The sequence below is a fragment of the Paramormyrops kingsleyae genome, chromosome 5, assembly GCF_048594095.1.
Source record: "Paramormyrops kingsleyae isolate MSU_618 chromosome 5, PKINGS_0.4, whole genome shotgun sequence".
Taxonomy (NCBI): Eukaryota; Metazoa; Chordata; class Actinopteri; order Osteoglossiformes; family Mormyridae; genus Paramormyrops; species Paramormyrops kingsleyae.
Window position 1 is genome coordinate 38,343,055 of NC_132801.1, and position 19,711 is coordinate 38,362,765.

At 39.9% G+C, this 19,711-nt stretch overlaps 1 protein-coding gene across 1 annotated transcript in view; it reads left to right on the plus strand.

Annotated features, from left to right (window-relative positions):
* Window positions 1-19,711, plus strand: part of ccdc47 (coiled-coil domain containing 47) — a 38,571-nt gene continuing 18,860 nt past the window's right edge. Inside the window, exons 1-4 of the mRNA XM_072712726.1 lie at window positions 1-169; window positions 10,621-10,910; window positions 13,572-13,664; window positions 14,079-14,253. Coding sequence (XP_072568827.1) covers window positions 10,629-10,910; window positions 13,572-13,664; window positions 14,079-14,253 — 550 coding nt within the window. The 5' untranslated portion in view covers window positions 1-169; window positions 10,621-10,628. The remainder of the gene's footprint in view (window positions 170-10,620; window positions 10,911-13,571; window positions 13,665-14,078; window positions 14,254-19,711) is intronic.

Sequence of the window (19,711 nt, forward strand, 5' to 3'; positions counted from 1 at the left end):
ACAGCGAAGAGTAAGTCGGTGTCAGTTGAATATTATGTAGTCACCACGGTTGTAGGTAGGGCAAGATTTTCCAGCTTCGCTTCTTTCGGCAAAACGATAGTAAAGTTGCTAGAACACGTACGTTCAAGTTGTCAGGCTACAGTTTTCTACAACGAAGACAACCTACACGGTAAGATACGACCGAGCTTATTTTGTTGCCATTTATGTATAACGAACACCTCACTGTCTAGTAATTTAACAAGCCGTAAACCGCCTACACGTGTAATTCCATTAACATTTTATGGGCACTGATGACTGTAACTTTGTTTTGAACATGCCGAAACTTGTTCGGGTTGGTCTGCAAATGAATGATTTACTCAGAGTTACCAGTGTTAATTATTGAGTATTTTGCTGATTATTACAGATATTGCTGAACGGAGACCTGTGGGAAATGCATGTACTGTGCAGCAATACGGTGCTATAGAAACTTTAAAGTACACAGGAGAGCTGAGAAATTATGCATTTTCTTGTATTCGTGAGGGATTTGTATGGTGGTCGACTGAGACGACACCAAATGGCAGTCCTGGTATAAATCACATTTGAAATCGGTTTCAGCGCCAGTTAGCTGTTTTGTTTTGCTCAACTAGTAGATATTTTCTGTGGGAGCTAGCCTTAATGCGGATGAATTAAGTTGTACAGAAAACCATTAAGTCTCGATGAAAACACCTGCTCATTTTCTCTTTAACAAACAATAGTATACATGTATTAATTGATCACCAGTAAGCGCGTGGGTCATTCCATTTTAAGTCAACAAATAGTCTCTGCGTCACCATTTTTGATTTTGATTAAATTAGGAATATGAATTACTCATACCGTCCAGGGCTCAAAAATGAATTGTTAAAAAAATCTTTGAATCTGTGAAATCAATTCAGAGTATTAGCTTACCTGCTGTATTGTTTTACTTTTACAGTGAAGGTCTTGAAGTAACAAGTCAATTTTTATTATTAACGAATATATATATATATATATATATATATATATATATATATATATATATATATATATTGTGTCAACATTTTTCTCAGTAAATATATTTCTAATGGGGCTATTGACATGAAATTTACACGAGATGTTTGGGACAACCCAAGTAATTCACACAGACAAATAAATCAAAACAAATAAGTCCATACATTAAGTTGAAATGACACAGGAAATAAGTATTGAACATGAAGGAAAGAAGGTGCAAGAAGGCATAAACAGCCAAGAAACCAGCTGAAATCTGTCAGTATTTAGAAAGGCAATCCTGCCCCCTATCAGTGCAAATGAATATAAGCTGATTTAGTCCTAGTTGATGGTCTATAAAAAAAGTCTCATTACCAAGGTGTCACACGAAGTTTGGAGGTCTGTAGCTATTGACTCTGCAGACAGTTAGCGACTTCTGCACGCTCTGTGCCTTAGCATTCATTGTCCCTGCTCTGTGATTTTACATAGCCTACCACTTCGTGGCTGAGTTGCTGTTGTTCCAAATTGCTTCCACTTTGTTATAATACCACTAACAGTTGACTGTGGAATATTTAGTAGCGAGGAAATTCCACGAAAGGATTTATTGCACAGGTGGCTTCCTATTATTGTACCACACTTGAATTCATTGAGCTCCTGAGAGGGACTCATTCTTTTGCGGATGTTTGTAGGAGCAGTCTGCATGCCTAGGTGCTTGATTTTATACACCTGTGACTATGGAGATGATTGGAACACCTGAATTCAATGATTTGGAGGGGTGTCCCAATACTTTTGGAAATATAGTGTATATGTGTATTACTTGTATAAAACATTGACCTGTTATTTGACCCCCTTCAGGACATATGCCTTGCATTGTTATGTGCAGTGGAAAAGCACCCTTAAAGTCTGCAATATTATTTGATGGTCATTTGTTGCCCTTGTGCACACTGCAACTTCAGGTTTCCTGGGTTAATGTCCCTTTGCAGGACATTTAAGTACTGGATACCTTTGAAAATTTGTTGTTTACCATAGCTCTTTCCCTGCTAGATCTGTCCAAGATGACATACATATCATATGGCTGGTTTTGTCCATTAATAATAACATTGCATAATCTGTCCATCATTTTGGCAGCTCTTCCAAGAAAGATTCAAATGGTATTGGGGCTGGGCGATATCATATCGGTATTATATCGCGCATGCGCAATAATCACCAGGGCTTCAGATGATAGACAAAGCATTTGGCCGGACGCCAGCTTTTCGGTGAAATATGGACATTAATTTACGCCCATAATTTGGTAAGAGGATTAGTAGTATGGCTAAAATATTAATGATGCGTTTTGTGATACCCAAAAGTTAGTAATCTGTATAAAATTTATGCTTCTTAAATTTGATTAGCGGAGCACCCCACATAATACTGTTTTGGTATACTACAGTTCAGGCTTGGGCGGTATCCAAATTTTGATACCGTCAAACCTCCCTATTTTACCTCGGTATACGGTATTACCGTGAATAATAAAAAAATTGTGACGTAAGGCTCAGACAGCGTCACCAAACTGTTGGCTTGTGCCTAAACCGTTCAGAAACTGAATATCAAACACTAATACTGAAACAATAACAAAATAACATGCAGAACAATATTAACAACTTTTATTAGCAACAAATAGCAGTTTATAAAAAAGTGCAAATACAACAGTCAAACAGAATTAAATTAACATAAACATCCAGAACAGTTTTCGCGCACACAAATCAAATTAAATCACACCGCCTGAACAACTTTTAATAACAAAGAAGAGCAGCTTATAAAAAAGTGCAAATAGACCCACAACAGTCAACCAGAGTTGAATTAACATACAGTAAACATATCCATATTATAAAAAGTATTGCAAAGCAATAGTCCTAAACAAAAACTTCTTTCCAGTCTTATTTCCAATATTGTTTTTAACGTAAACCAAATAAAAATACCTGAATCAATTAAATAAATAAAAATAAACACAGTGCGAATAGGAACGAATGGCAAGTGACATCAATCTAGTCAAGATTTTTCGCTAGAAAAACCAGCATGTTTACTTTGTCCAGCTTTAACAGGGCACGTTGTGGACCGACAACTTTACCTGCAGTGATGAAAACCCGCTGAATGAATGGTGTGCTTGTGGCACAGACGCACAGGTACTTTCGTGAGGGTGCAGGTTGCGCCTCTCCCTCTTCCACTCTGATGGCCGCTGGACCTGCTGCCTCTAAGCTCACGATCTCAGCCTGTAATTCAGCCTTGGTCTCAGCTAATGCGTTGTCATCTGTCTCATATCCTCCACGGTAACGAGGGTTGAGGAAAGTGCATTTTCGCAATATTTTGCACACTGAATTGGATTCATACTTGGCCTCCAGCTTTGTTAGAATTCCAGTTTTGATTGACTTTGTTAGCTGTAGGTGATTTTCTGACGCAGCCAACACATTGTCCCTGCAGAGCTGTAGTATGGGGAGGATACAGGAACTGGTCACATAATTTTCTCCTGACAGAATATCAGTGAAGTCACCGACTGGTTTCAGTGCTTCGTGAACAGCTTTCAAGACGTCCATGTCCTGCCAGGTCAGGGACAGGCTGCTCCTTCTGTCATCAGACAGGATGTGTCTGATCGCTTGGGCCTGCTCGAGGATGCGCTCCACCATTGCCAGTTTGGAGCCCCAGCGAGTTGCGCAGTCCTGCCGACGGGTGGATGGATGAATTAATGAATGAATGATGAATAAACGATTAAATGAATGAATAGGCCTAAATAAACAAACAAATGAATGAATAAATAGGCATAAACGAATGAATGAATAAATAGGCATAAATAAACGAATGAATGAATGAATTGGCATAAATGAACGAATGAATGAATAAATAGGCCTAAATAAATGAATGAATGCATAAATAAAGAAGTCCATTAATGTATATTATTCCAATTGGTCAAATTTGCATGCACATTTATTTTAGGCTAAATAAGTCCCTTATGCGCATCAAGCCTGCATTTATTTGATAAAAAATTACAATTTAAAAAATGGTTTTCTATTTTAATATAGCCTACTTTCCAATATAATTTATTTATGTGATGCAAAGCATATATACTCAGCAAAAAAAGAAATGTCCCTTTTTCAGGACTGTGTATTTCAACAATAATGTTGTAAAAATCCAAATAACTTTACAGATCTTCATTGTAAAGGGTTTAAACAATGTTTTCCATGCATGTTCAATTAACCATAATCAATTAATTAACATGCACCTGTGGAATGGTCGTTAAGACCATAACAGCTTACAGAAAGTAGGCATTTAAGGTCACAGTTCTAAAAACGCAGGACACTAAAGAGACTTGTCTACCGACTGTGAAAAACACCCAAAGAAAGATGCCCAGGGTCCCTGCTCATCTGCGTGAACGTGCATTAGGCATGTTGCAGGGAGGCATGAGGACTGCTGATGTGGCTAGGGCAATAAATTGCCATGTCCGCACTGTGAGACGCCTGAGACAGGAAGGACAGCTGATCATCCTCGCAGTGGAAGACCACGTGTAACAACACCTGCACAGGATCGGTACATCCGAATATCACACCTGCGTGACAGGTACAGGATGGCCACAACAACTGCCCGAGTCACACCAGGAACACACAATCCCTCCATCAGTGCTCAGACTGTCCGCAATAGGCTGAGAGAGGCTGGACTAGGGATGTTAACCGATGACCGTTTGACCGGTGGTTGACCGTATCAACGTTAACCGGTCAAAGTTGTCGGTAGTCGGTTAAAAAAAAAAGTGATATCTAAATTAGGCTATTATAGACAGTGGACTATACGCTACTACAGTTAGCCATCTCATTCCTCATCTTTTTGTGTTAAGTGAACAAATTATCCCTCACACTCAATTTTTCATAACTCGATCGCCTGTTTGTACTTAATAAACCAATAAAAACATTTGGCGCGAGGTCACAGCGTTTGGGTTCGCGCGCTCACAAGGTTTGCGAAATTTAACTTTAACTTGTTTTTCGTTAATTTATTTTCCAAGAATAACTAATGGCCAAACCGTTGTGTTATGTTTTAATAATTAGCACCCTTAACACCTGTCTGTGAGCTGTTTGTTGGCTACAGTATTCTCATTCATAGATTCTAATAATTTTTCGTTTATTTAATGTTATTCTTAAGAATAGCTGTAGGTTTTTGTCTGTTATGGTTTAGGAGATGTTGCCCTTAACAGAAGTTGACACTTGTCTTTTTGAAAAATAAAAAAATAATATTAATTATACAACAGAGTTGTCCTGTCCGTTATTAGAAGGCACACAGTGAGTTAGACCTGCCTTGGCCGGTGCGTCTTTTACGCATTCTGAAGGTGCCTGTTTTATCCATTGGTTTTATCATGTTGCAGTCTATTAGGCAACATTCCGCATAAGATGGGCTTAGATTTGGAAATACATTACATCTACATTTCAGTGGTAACCGATAAGGTGATGATGATCATCATCTTTCTTTATTATGGTTAGCACTACCTCAACTAAAGCGGCGTCTCTTCGGAGCTGTCATTTTCTTAAATGAGCCGTGGCAATGTTTCAAATGAGCTTCTAACCTAGACAAACGCCTTTATTTTCAAAGCGATCACCTTGTACCCAAACCATTTGAAACTAAGGAGCCATTTGTCCTACGATTACATACAACAAGCTCTTCGGCGCCGCGTTTGCGGGACTCATGTTTCGCGCTGTAGGGGATTTTAAAAAAGTGACGTGAGTGGCAGTGTGTGTGTGTGTGTGCGGAAGGCAGAGCGGCAGAGAGATGCGACAGAGTTGCGAAATTGCAGGCGCGGCTCGAAATGGCTGTTATTTCAAATAGCGTACCATATTTTAAACTAATCGGTTAACCGGTTTCAACCGGCTACTGAGGCTCGGTGGTCGGTCAAGAAATTTTTTAGTTTTCGCCATCCCTAGGCTGGACTGAGGGCTTGTGTGTTCCTGGTGTGACTCGGGCAGTTGTTGTGGCCATCCTGTACCTGTCACGTAGGTGTGATATTCGGATGTGCATGTTAATTCATTGATTATGGTTAATTGAACATGCATGGAAAACATTGTTTAGACCCATTACAATGAAGATCTGTAAAGTTATTTGGATTTTTACAACATTATTGTTGAAATACACAGTCCTGAAAAAGGGACGTTTCTTTTTTTGCTGAGTATATATATATATATATATGCCCCTTTTTTTACATTTGAGCCCCTGCCCCTGAGGAACTCTCTGCACGTTTTATGCTTACCGTTATGAGACTACAGTATGTTTTGGGAGTCCCAAGTCCACTTGCTTCTTGTGGAGTTCATGCTTACGTTGCCAGCTGTGTGAAAAGGCCCCGACAATATTATGGCATAGTCCGAGGGCGCGCTCGGTTTTTTTGCCACTGGTCATGCAATCCATTTGTGACAGCCAAGTTTAGATTGTGACCAAAGCAGTTAAGCCACGGCCAATGCAGGGACCTGGTTGCGGCATGAATGTTTGCAGCGTTGTCAGTGGTTATGGCTGAATGTTTTTTCTCGTCAAGTTGACATTCCTGAAGTGCAGCTCTGAGAGCAGCAGTAAGATTGTCCGCTGTATGACTCTCAGGAAAATACGTAGTTTGCAGGCATTTCGATTCAAGTTTCCAGTCAGGTGTAATAGTATGGACAGTCAGAGACATACACTCACCTAAAGGATTATTAGGAACACCATACTAATACGGTATATGACCCCCTTTCGCCTTCAGAACTGCCTTAATTCTATGTGGCATTGATTCAACAAGGTGCTGAAAGCATTCTTTAGAAATGTTGGCCCATATTGATAGGATAGCATCTTGCAGTTGATGGAGATTTGTGGGATGCACATAAGAACATAAGAAATATACAAACGAGAGGAGGCCATATTTCTTATGTTCTTATGTTCTTATGTGCATCCCACAAATCTCCATCAACTGCAAGATGTTCTTATGTGCATCCAGGGCACGAAGCTCCCGTTCCACCACATCCCAAAGATGCTCTATTGGGTTGAGATCTGGTGACTGTGGGGGCCATTTTAGTGCAGTGAACACATTGTCATGTTCAAGAAACCAATTTGAAATGATTCGAGCTTTGTGACATGGTGCATTATCTTGCTGGAAGTAGCCATCAGAGGATGGGTACATGGTGGTCATAAAGGGATGGACATGGTCAGAAACAATGCTCAGGTAGGCCGTGGCATTTAAACGATGCCCAATTGGCACTAAGGGGCCTAAAGTGTGCCAAGAAAACATCCCCCACACCATTACACCAGCACCAACCAGTCTTCAACTGTCCAATTTTGGTGAGCTCGTGCAAATTGTAGCCTCTTTTTCCTATTTGTAGTGGAGATGAGTGGTACCCGGTGGGGTCTTCTGCTGTTGTAGCCCATCTGCCTCAAGGTTGTGTGTGTTGTGGCTTCACAAATGCTTTGCTGCATACCTCGGTTGTAACGAGTGGTTATTTCAGTCAAAGTTGCTCTTCTATCAGCTTGAATCAGTCGGCCCATTTTCCTCTGACCTCTAGCATCAACAAGGCGTTTTCGCCCACAGGACTGCCACATACTGGATGTTTTTCCCTTTGCACACCATTCTTTGTAAACCCTAGAAATGGTTGTGCGTGAAAATCCCAGTAACTGAGCAGATTGTGAAATACTCAGACCGGCCCCACACTCAGAATTGCTTAAATCACCTTTCTTTCCCATTCTGACATTCAGTTTGGAGTTCAGGAGATTGTCTTGACCAGGACCACACCCCTAAATGCATTGAAGCAACTGCCATGTGATTGGTTGATTAGATAATTGCATTAATGAGAAATTGAACGCACCTAATAATCCTTTAGGTGAGTGTATATTAGGGCTGCACGATATTGGGAATAAATCACATTGCAATATTTATGCTTTCTGCGATATATATTGCGATATTGGGATTTAAAAAATTCTAATTAGTTCAATAGCTCTATTGCAGGGGTATTCAACTAAAATTTAAAGAGGTCCAGTTAGAGAAAATTTCTTGAAGCAAAGGTCTGGAAGATCATAATGTCTAACTATTTAGTGTGATGTATATTTAAGTAGCATATCAGTTGTATCAACATTGCATGTAATCAGTACCTGACTGTCAAATCAAATTAATTCAGTGCAATTCAATTCGAGATGTCTGCACACACATGTAACAGTTCTTACCTTGTAAATAGTATGCTTTTGTATTTAACCATGTAAACACACTTTTGACGTAGCTCATTTTAGGTTTATAATGGAATAATATAGATTTGTCGTAAGATTTCCTGTGCAAGTCTGAAATCATGAGTGGCGTGCCAGATGATGAAAACGTACAATTTTTGTTTCACCTGAGTTGACCTATATAACAGATAATATTACTTTATACATATGTTAAAAAAGCGGAAACTTCCACGAACATGAAATCACCAATAAACTATGTCTATTTATCCAACATGTTATATAATACATACTGTATTTGAAATCTTTTCAGCAATATGATTTCCGGACAGACCAGCCACTCTCTTAGGAACATTACGGCTTTTTGGTCGCTTTGCTGCAGTTATTAACACTAATGGCACATTAGCGCAGACAAAGGGCTGCATACGCCGAACTACGCTTCGCAGTTAAAGGCGTTTGACGTGCATTGGTGTGGGAAGCGGCAGTTCTAGTGCTAAACCACTACTGAAAAGACTACAAAAGCTGTGGCGGTTAAAATAGAAGGGCCCCATCAGGTTTTAAATCATAACTTTCTGTTTTGGCTATCGGTCCAGGTCCGTATGGGACAGCTTCTGGGTCCGGGTCCGGCGCGGTCCGCCTGTTAGTGACCACTGCTCTATTGGTATAATTAATAATTCTAGAAAGATTGACCTGATTCAGCCCAAATATAATGGTAATGATAACTTAATCAGTACTAAACAGAGCATGAGCATTAAACTATGGAAGCTTTTTGCATATGAGAGTTAACATGAGTGACAAAATAACGCTGGGTTAAATGGTTAGAATGTTTGTGCTTGGTGGTTCGTTCTGTGATCGACATGTTTGTTAGCTGCCGGTGCAAAGCTGCGTGTCGACTCCATATCCAAAAACCTTTAAATTGATTTAAATTATGTTAGACAGACTTTTGTGGATTGTTTAAGAATAAGAACAGTGTGACATTTGTTAGTTTAGCAAAAACACCAAAAGCGTTGTCCACGCCGCTTAATTTAATTTGCGTTACTTAACATCCCACATCCTGCGATGTGACTATTGCACATGCATACATCGCAATGACGATGCTGAAACGATATATCGTGCAGCCCTAGTGTATATGGTGTCATGTTAACTGACGACCACATGTCAGTTGTTAAGGAATAACTGTCTGCCGCTGACAGCAGCACTTGAACATTGTCTCTAACTTTACTATACAAATGTGGGACGGCTGTTTGTGAGAAATATTTCCGTCCAGGCAGCTCGTACTGGGTATCTAGGACCTTTACCAGGTCCTTAAAGGACTTTTTTTCCACTGTGTGGAAAGAGACCATTTCCTTCGCCAAGTATTTTGTCACTGCATCAGTACAGGTTTTCCAACGGACACTGTCCCTTTTATACTTTGTTGTTTTCCCGAAGGCCCCCATTATCGTCTGCTGCGTACTGGCGGTGGACCTAGATGTTGTTGGTCCTGCATCGGGAGGCGTTGAAACTGTTGCACTGAGTGAACTCGGGTCCATCCTCGCAGCAGTGAGTGGATGGTGGTTTCGTATATGCGACCTTAGGTTCGAGGTATTTCCATCTCTCGCGGTCACCTTTTTGTTGCACAATTTGCAAATTGCCTCGTCCGTATTTACCGCCTCTCCCTTCTCGTTCGGTCGAAACCCAAAATACTGCCAAACTGCAGAAGTTGTGTTCTTTTTCGAGACCAGGTCCCTTGGTGTGCGACTCGCCATCTTTCCCCACCTCTCTATTTCTCCTCCACGCTGTCACGTGATGACAACCACGCATATGCATTTTTAGGCATTAAATAAATTGTATTTAATATTTAATCCTTGTCTCCTATATAAGTGCATTGTTTTTATAACGGTATAACGGTATTGAAACTGATGCCGTTGCTATTTTTAGATCCCGCGGTATACCATATTACCGTATTACCGCCCAAGCCTACTACAGTTTGTATACCTCAGTGCAACATGCACTGAAGTTGCGGTGAAGAAGAGCAGCCACGACATCTTTTAAAAGAGGAGATCTTGTGGATAAACAACGTAAAAAGACGTCGGCGGTGTGGTGGTACTTTTTGCAGTTCAAAGTCTGACACATTTATGAAACATAAGGATATGCCGTATTTATACTAATAATGACTTTTGGACGTCATACAAAGCCTCATTAATATTTTAGCCATATTACTAAACTGCTTAAATTGTGGGTGTAAATAAATGTCCGTATTTCACTGAAAAGCTGGTGCATGAACAAATGCTTCGTCTATCATCTGAAGCCCTGGTGATTATTGCGCATGCGCGATATAATATCGATATGGTATCCCCCAGCCCTAGAAGGTACTCATGAAAGCTTATATTACTGCTTTTTCTGTTTTACTCTATTGTTAGGATAAAAGCATATACACTCCATTTTCTTACACTTTGCTGATGCCTCCCTCCTGTATCCCAGATTTGACCATGCAGGCTCTTCTGCTCCTCCACACATTGCTCCTATTTTCCCTGATGCCCTTCTGCTGGGGTGGTTTTGATGACGGAGAGGATTTGACGGAGTTTGATGACAATGACTTCACGGAGTTTGAGGAGATGGGTGATGATGCAGGTGCTGAGGCTGAACCCGTGCCCCGAGTGATGCTGGACATCAGCCCACCCAATAGCGGTGGCGACAATGGAGCCCTCGATGATGAGGCCACTGTGGAGCTGGAGGGTGATCAGGAGGGCTTTGAGGACTCTGACACTCTGGTGAGAATAGTGAATGGGTAACTTCAGAATTGGTGTTAGCCTTGTCATCCCTGAATGCTGTACACAGTGTAGGCCTGGACGATATGGCAAAAATTTATATCACGATATATTTCTTAATTTTGGTCGATACAATATAATTCCGATATCGATATGGACAATATTAAAAAGCCTCAGGAAAAAACTGCCGAGGACACGCACAATGGTTGTCTGCAAACTGAATTTGCAAAGTCTATAATACCTCCAGGCTCCTCCTATTAAAATTATATAATTTTTTTTTTAAATAAAAACAGTACAAAAAAAAAAGGTTCACTTTTTATTTGTATTTAGCCTTTACAAACAAGAAATGTGAAATAAACTATCAAATAAATAAAACTCTCAGACTCGGCTTATTAACAATAATATATTTCCATTTAAACTAGAACAGGCTGATTATTCATATACAGTCGAACCCGGTTATGTCGCCGGCCTAGGGGGTTGCCAAAAAGCGTCGAGATAACCGATGATCGAGATAACCGAAAACCAATATGGCAGCAATATATTAGCATGTGCTTGAAATGTATTTATGTGCGTTAATAACTGAGAATGTACATGCACGGGTTTTTGGCATTGCCGCGATTTGTTTGACGCGATTGGCATGCTATATATATGTACATACATCGGGGCCGGTTCTAGACATGCATATATGAGGGGGCAGACAGAAATGTGAAGGGGGCACATGGTGGCGACAAAGGCGGGAAAGGGGTGGGGTGGTGCTCTGGATAACTGTTTTTGTCATGTAAATGGATTGCACTTTGTCAGGCCTCTGCCCTAAGACCTGTCCAACTTGGGTGTCCCACCTGAAGGCTAAGCTTCTGCTGGTGTAGCTCTTAGGGTCACTGAGGCACGCAAAGCCCCTGACCACAGTAAGGTGGCAATCCCTCAGGGGGAAAACTGAAAAGTAAAATAAAAAATAAAATAAAATATTCCTCATCAGATTAAAAACAAGACATTTACCTTAATTGGATGGCCTGTATCAAACATATTTGAACCCAACAAAACACTTTTCACTATTGCCAATATTACCAAAACTAAAAAGGGTAGGCTAAGTTATGAAAAAGAAAAAATCAATTCACCGAGTCTTGAAATATAAAACTGAAAAATAGGATCGGTCAGGGTTCATTTCACTACATGTTGTACTTGTTATAACTATGTATGTGACGAATAAAGAATCTTGAAATCACAACGAACAAGTCGCTCAATGAGAATGAATGACGTAACCGACTGGCTAAGCTGCTTCTAGCGCCAAGGTGGTTCAAATGGTACGATCCACACTAGGGGTGTCTAAAATCGTTTTACATAAAAATTTCCTACAAGGTGAGGTTATCTTTCTTTTAAAAAAAAAAAAAAAAAAAAAACAAGAAAAATGTTAATACCCCCCCCCCCCAAACTGCTATTTTTGTCTATTTGGGGGGGGTCTTGATCGGGGGGTACTGGGGGGTACAGTACCCCCCGATCAAGACCCCCCCAAATAGACAAAAATAATTCGAACCATGATCTCACTAGTCACTATGATTTTGACGAGAGAGATTGCTGTTTCCTCTAAACCTTCCGCAATCACGCAGCTCATTTCGCTTTGCCCTGCCTACTGAGAAACTGGCTCATTTGCATACTAACAGTGATTGAATGTTTAGCTGGGGGGAGGGTGAGTGGGGGATCTGCCGAGTGCTGCGTGAGCCCGCGCACAAACAGAACGCGGAGGGAAAGAGCGAACAAGAAGTGAAACTTATCATCTCGTTTGTGCCTTTTTCAGTGGATTTTTCAGCTACTGTAGTAAATCTTGTCCATATTCAGTTTGTGGGTAATTATTATTTTCTTCCTCAACTTCTAAAAGTTTGATTTAAGGGGGCAGGACGTTTGCTTAAGGGGGCGTTGCCCCAGCGTAGAGCCGGCCCCGACATACATGTTGGCTAACAAAAGGCATACCACCAACTAACAGCAGAGATTTACCAGTATACAATAAAAACCACCGTCGTTTCTTGATACAAACCTTTAATTATATTCTCCAACATTTAAAACACAAAGATCGCTCACAAAATCACAAAAAACCTGCGGGGTGTACTGTAGTTCGTTTTTACAAAAAGCTAACCAGTGTCAAAATTAAATTCACGAGTCATTTCTCTCTGACACAGCTCTGAAAAGTATCATACACGTGGTTACTATGGTTTCTTTACAAAGTCTAAAATGCTTTGTTGCTTTTGCTTTTAACAGTCTGCTTGAAAACAAATGCTTCAATATTATTTATGCTGTCTAAAAAAGTTTTACCTGGATCACGTTTCACAGCTGCGTTGTTCAGCAAATTACCATGTGAATGCGATGTGAATGCGATTTGAATACGCGCTGTTTAGCACTTGTGATACATTTTTAAAAGCCGGTGAATATATATATAATATTCAAATGTATATCGAAATATCGGAAATGTGTTTAAAAATCGTATCACCGTTATCGAAAAAAATTCTATCGCGATATATATTGATATCGAATTATTGTCCAGCCCTACACAGTGTCATACAAGAGCGAAGATGCTAGATAAGCAAGGTGGGAGTATGGTTCCAGCAGTGATAGAGTGCTGATAAAATTGGGAGCTATATTAATGGATGATTTTTCCTGATTCATGGTTTTTAGGAGGAAGATGTATACAACAAGTATGACACAGAGGAATTTGAAGGCTTTGAGAAGTCCAGTTCTCCTCCTAAGGATGAAATCAATTTCTTGATGGTAAGGTGTCTTCCATATGGGTGAGTCTGATAACCCCATCTGGCCTGTGGTTCAAGGAAGAGCTGTGTGGCTTTTTCTTAGATGGGTCGCCTTTAATTACCATTTGACAAACTGCTGAAACAGCTTTAAAGCTTTTTTGTGTGTGCCTGGTTTTCCTCTTGCATTGCCTCTCGTTTATTCAAAGGCTTTGTATACCCTTATTTTCTAGTTTTGGGGGGGGGAGTTAAAGCTATTTGGAATGATTTGAAATAATTATCTTCAGTCATGCCTCAGCTCCACTTGTCATGAAATGAGCGGAGGAGTAGTCAGCAACAGTGTTAGATGTGATTATTTATTTATTTATTTATTTTATTATTATTATTAAATGAAACTCCCTGGTTCTGTGTGATGTGTTCATGTGGCTCTGACCCTCAGGTCCCTTCCCACCTGCACAGCGGCTGGGAGAGCTACTACATAGAGATTCTCATGGTAACTGGGCTTTTGACCTACATTGGGAACTACATCATTGGCAAGAACAAGAACAACCGGCTAGCGCAGGCCTGGCTCAACTCTCACAGAGAGCTTCTGGAGAAGAACTTTGCCCTTGTAGGTGAGAAGCAAGTCTTTTCTGATTAGCTAGTAGGGATTTTTTGTGTTACAGGGGTGAATGGTACACAAAATCTCATGGTTTCGTACAAACGTCGGTTTTGGGTTCACAGTTCAGTGCAATTTCATTACAGCAGGGAATATTTATTTTCAATTCATTAGTTACTAATAAAACCACTAACTAAGGCAGAAAAAAAGCATTTATCTACTGAAAATGAAGCTTGACTAGATACTGAGTTAGGGTGATCAGATACTCCATGGGGGTATTTTTTGTATGTGTTTTACTCGTTTAGCCGGATGTAATTGACGATTTGGCATGATCCTGGATCTGTTGCTTTTTCGAAACTGTTGCTGGATGTGTTGTCATAGCAGCACATCCAAATCCTCAAGCCTGCTCGGAACAGGTTTGTTCTACGTAAACAAGGATTAGCTCACACACTTAATCAGTGTCCGTGCATGGAAATCCGTTGGAAGATGGAATATTATGTTTTACAGATTTATTAGCTCTGTATAGTAGTCCAACTAGGCGAAGTTGGGCTCTCACAGCCACACAGACAATGTGCATTGCCTTGAGATATTTTGCAAGTGGCACTTTTTTGTATACTGTACAAAGAGTACAGTTTGCCTGGCAATTCGCTGTTGTTTTGCCTGGACTCCTGCGAGTGCAGGCAATTAAAGAGACATTTTATGCCATTGCAGGTAATGTATACGCAATAAAATTACAGTTCTATAAAGAATTTAAAAATCACACTAATATTCTTATTACCCATGAAAATACCCCCCATGTCAGTGAGGACACTAAAGATTGGACAAGATTTGTAAACTGTCATGTTAATTGAAGAAAGATTCATCCACCTTTTTTCAGTTAACGCTGGTGACACTGGTAACACATGATGATTATAGGAGTAGGCCTGCCACGGTAATTACGTTATCGACTTATCTTACAATATATGGACATAACCATGATCATTTTTCTGACCTCGATATTGGCGAATTGTGCTTGCATAACAATGAATGCCCCCAACATGAATGAATGCCAGTATCACTGCTTCTGCTCCATCGTCTACTTGCTGTGTCACAAGCGTGGCCAGGGTTGGGTAAGATACTTGTAAAAATGTAATCTGTAAGGTAATCTAAGTACAGTGGTACCTCAGTTGTCGAACTCATTAGAACTGGAATTTCTTAAAAGTCGAACCAACCAGTTAGAATTTTTTTTTACCTAGAACTCGATCTGAATCTCAGAAGTCAAACCGTGAACACCGACCTTAGGTAAATGAGTCACGTGGCACGTCTTTCAGCGGAAACAAAGGGTGACGCTTCAGTCTCAGCCTCGCATTTGCTGTGATAGCACCGTGCATGTTTACACTAACTGAATACATATATTTAGACAGTAAAAGTACATTTAGACAATGATAGACAGTAACAGTAATTATTATTATTATATAATAAAATACATTTAAAAATATTTCTTATTCATTATTTTAATATTAATAATAAACCATTAATACATTTAATTATAATAATATTGTCGTGCCCAACGGGCACAGAACGGAGACAAAGGCACAGACGTCAGGGTATCGGGGAATACGGGGTTTAATTACAGGTAAGGCAGGCAAAACGCAGACAGACAATACAATGACCGGACTGGGGAAACAAACTGAAACGCGGACTTAATACAGAGGATTAATGAAAACAACCAGAAACAGCTGATCACATGGGGATCCCACATGAGGTTAACGAGGGGGCATGGCGCACGGAAGGAGCCGGCGATCGGTGCAGGACAGGTAATGTTGGGATAAGATCTTTGTCGTTTTGGAAGCCATTAAGAAAAAAAATGCTGCTTTTGTTTTATCCTGTTCATTTTGTGTTTAAATGTGCTTATGGAATGCCGTCGGGGTAAAAACTGTGCAACAGTACGTCCCCACATGGCATTTTTTCCCCTCTAGACATGGTAAAGAATTTATTTGTACAAGAGAATGCAGTGTGGCCTAAAAATAACAACAATGAGGAAATGATTTTATCATGGATTGTGATACCTGGGTCTCTATAGCTAATGTTAGCAGTTTGTCTTATAGTCTTACTTCTAAATGTTTCTTTAAATTTGAGGTTGAGCTCTTTGATGTTGCCAGTGTTTTCACAGATGGGTGACATAATTGTCCTGTGATATTTCCCCTCTTCTCCTTAAAAACAAAATAACTTCAAAATTTCCACAAACTTAACAGGTATTTGACGGGCATCTATCTGGCACAGCAGCGTAGCTCTCATCAAATGGACTGTGATTTAAAAAAAAAAAAAAAAAAAAAAAAGTAAATATAGCTGCAAGCAGCAACAATGGCCAAGCACACAACCAGGGGATAGATGGCATGGAAAAGAATTTGAAAAGAGGAAAGACCGGAACATAGAAAATATACCACAAAATAATGCACTGAAGGAAATATTCAAGAGAACCTGTCACACCTTCAGATTAAAATCAGGTTAGGGAAGTAATACTGAGTAATATGTTTTTTAGATTTACCTAAAAGAGAGATGGAGGTTAAGCACCAGAGTTTTTGTGGGGGTGATTGTTGAACCATTAGGAGCATATGGGAAGGCCAGTGAAAATGATGGGACTGGCAGAGACAAATCCTGACATAGTTTTTTTTTTTTTAACTGGTTGGTTCGACTTTTAAGAAATTAAAGTTCTAATGAGTTCCAGAACTGAGGTACCACTGTACAAGATTTTCTAGGGCAAAGTGATCAACAGATATTTGCTAAAATATTTTTTTGCTTATTGCAGCACCCCCTAGTGGTACAATGGCACCATTTTTGTGGAGCTTCCTCATAATTGGGTCCTGAGTCTATCCGAAATTTGGTTTTGATATATCAGTGTTGCTGAGAGTTGGCCTCACTTCCTGTTTGGTGGCTTTATCACATTCATTGGATGACAGCAGCCAAACCATTTGCCTTAGCATATGGTTTTGGTCCCAGTCCTTTGTAGTTTGGTGGGGAATGGATGAATGGTCTAGGAAAAGTTTGTAAAAGTAGGTTTTCAGAAAAATTCAATATGGCGGAAATTAATGCCAATGGGTGCATTCGAGTCAGGATGATCCAAAGATTCAGAAGAATCAAAGATCACCAATCTAGGCCAAGGGGTTCAAGTTATAAGCAAAAACATATCTTGAAATTTGGTTTGGTGTCACTAGAGGGAGGGAGGGATGGATGGATTGACCCCAAATCTGGTGTATGAAGAGCTGGAACCGTCCTCAGTCGATGTGCCAAACTAAAAAATACAAAATCACCAATTAGTTCTATTGGCTTCACCCCTATTAATAGTGAAAAATACTAACAAAAACAACTGGTGCCCATGCACCTTTGGTGCTTGGCCCCTAATAATCAGAAAAAAGAGCAGAGTGATTGAGAAGGGTACATCTGCAACCTGGAGCCAGCCGCAAGGAGGAGTGACTTATGCTGCTGGTAGGATGGACTTGTGCCGCAGGCAGGGACTTAAACTGCAAGTAGGAGGGATTGATTACAAGAGGTACATCAACACATCTTGTGAGACGTGCTGTTTACACAGAAAACAATTCTTTGTTTTCAAATTTATTTTAATGTAATTTAGAGGTAATTTTTTTTTTTGTATCCAGATTATGTACTACAGTTACTTAACGTGAAAGTGTGCTTGGAGCATGCTTCACAGTACCGGACTGTCCATGGTCCTGAATATTCATACTTCTAACGCCAATGCGCCAAGCAAGCTGCTCTTAAGTCATTTTTATGAGGTGTGGTATGGATGTTATAAGAACAAATTAGGATTTTACTAAAACTAACCATGTATTATGTACTTACAGGACACAATGCAGGGTTATAATTGTTAATGAAAACATTTCCATGAAGTGAAGTAAATTAAGATACAGAAATAAAATAGAAACTACAACTAAATGACAACTACAGTATAATCCCATTATAGTGGACTCTCTTATAACAGAATATCGTCTATAACGGACGAGGTCCACTGGTCACGGCCGTGCACCTTTACGAACATGCAGAAAAAGCATCAGATATAGTGGACTCGCATATAACGTAATTTTGCTTATAACGGACAAATAATTTGGTCCCTAGGGCCGCTTTTAGCTGTAGTTTTGTTCGGCTAAAACAGACTTGCAGGCCCCGCCTACAAGGCGCGTGACTTGCTGGTGATATCCAGTGCAGATACGTAGTTGGGATTATTAACAGTCATGTTCTATAAATAGGCATGGTGTAGTGGGTTCATAAGCAATCAGAATTCTCAGGGCAGATGTGCTCTTATTCTGAAGGCTTGTTCGATTTCCTGTTATAGTTTTTTTTTGGTTCTCGCCGGCAACCGGATCTTGCTCTCTCGGTTTTCTTCTCTTTGTTATTGATAAAAAAGTGCTTCATCCCTTTCACGGACTAAGTAACTGCCTCCTGTCTTTTTCCTCTCACCACAATGGTGTAACAGCAGGCAACACTGATTGGTCTGTGTAGCTGTCCATCACCATGCACAGCCGGAGGGATGCAGTAAGCAAAGAGGTCAAGGTTTCTACTGTACCGTACATGTATAACCACTAATAGGCGATATATACTTCCAACAGTCAGGTAAAGTTGGATTACTAAATGTACAATATAATAATCTATACCACAAGTGTGTCTGCTGAGGTGTGGCATGAGTAAGTGGTGTCCTGTAGTTGTGTTCTGGGCATGCAGCAACTCTGGATATAACGGACTGTTTTGGCAGGTCCCCTAAAGTCCATTATAACGGGGTTGTACTATATAAATATTGGTTCTGAAACTAGCTGAGATAAAAGCAAATGTCAAATACTTCCTGTTACCATTTTTTAAATACTGTTTAGCTAAAGTAATGATTTCTTTATCTTTGGGTCTCTCGTGTAATGCATTTGAACCATAGAAATGGCAAACTTCACCACATTGCAACATTTTGTGGTAGCCAGCGAAGTCCTACAACTTAATGTCTGAAAGCACATGAAACTATGCCTAAACCTAAATTTAGATTTCAAATGAAAATACACAATAATATAAAAACTAAATTAAATCGAAATGGCTCTGACACAAAATCATGCATAGTTAGCCATCTTGGAGTATTTATAATCCTGTAGCAAGGAATCACAGAAATGCTGGTATTTCCAAACTTTATCAGTCAACCATTCTTCAAATCTGACTTCCTGTTACTTATCTCCTGGCCAATGAATGATCAAGGTGTGTTTGCATCACTGAGTGGAGCCTCCACAAAATTGGATTGGCTGCATTGTAAAGAAACAAGAGTCTGTGTACCCCTGTATTAAATGTTTCATATTATGGCTACGTAGTGGCACAGATGCCCGATTTGATTAGATTTCGATTCACAAGCTAACGATTTGATTCATTTCCGATTTGATAGGAATGAGATATGAAATACTTTTTAGCAGCTTTCCTTATTTGGAGAGATGTTTAAAAAACTAAATGGAACA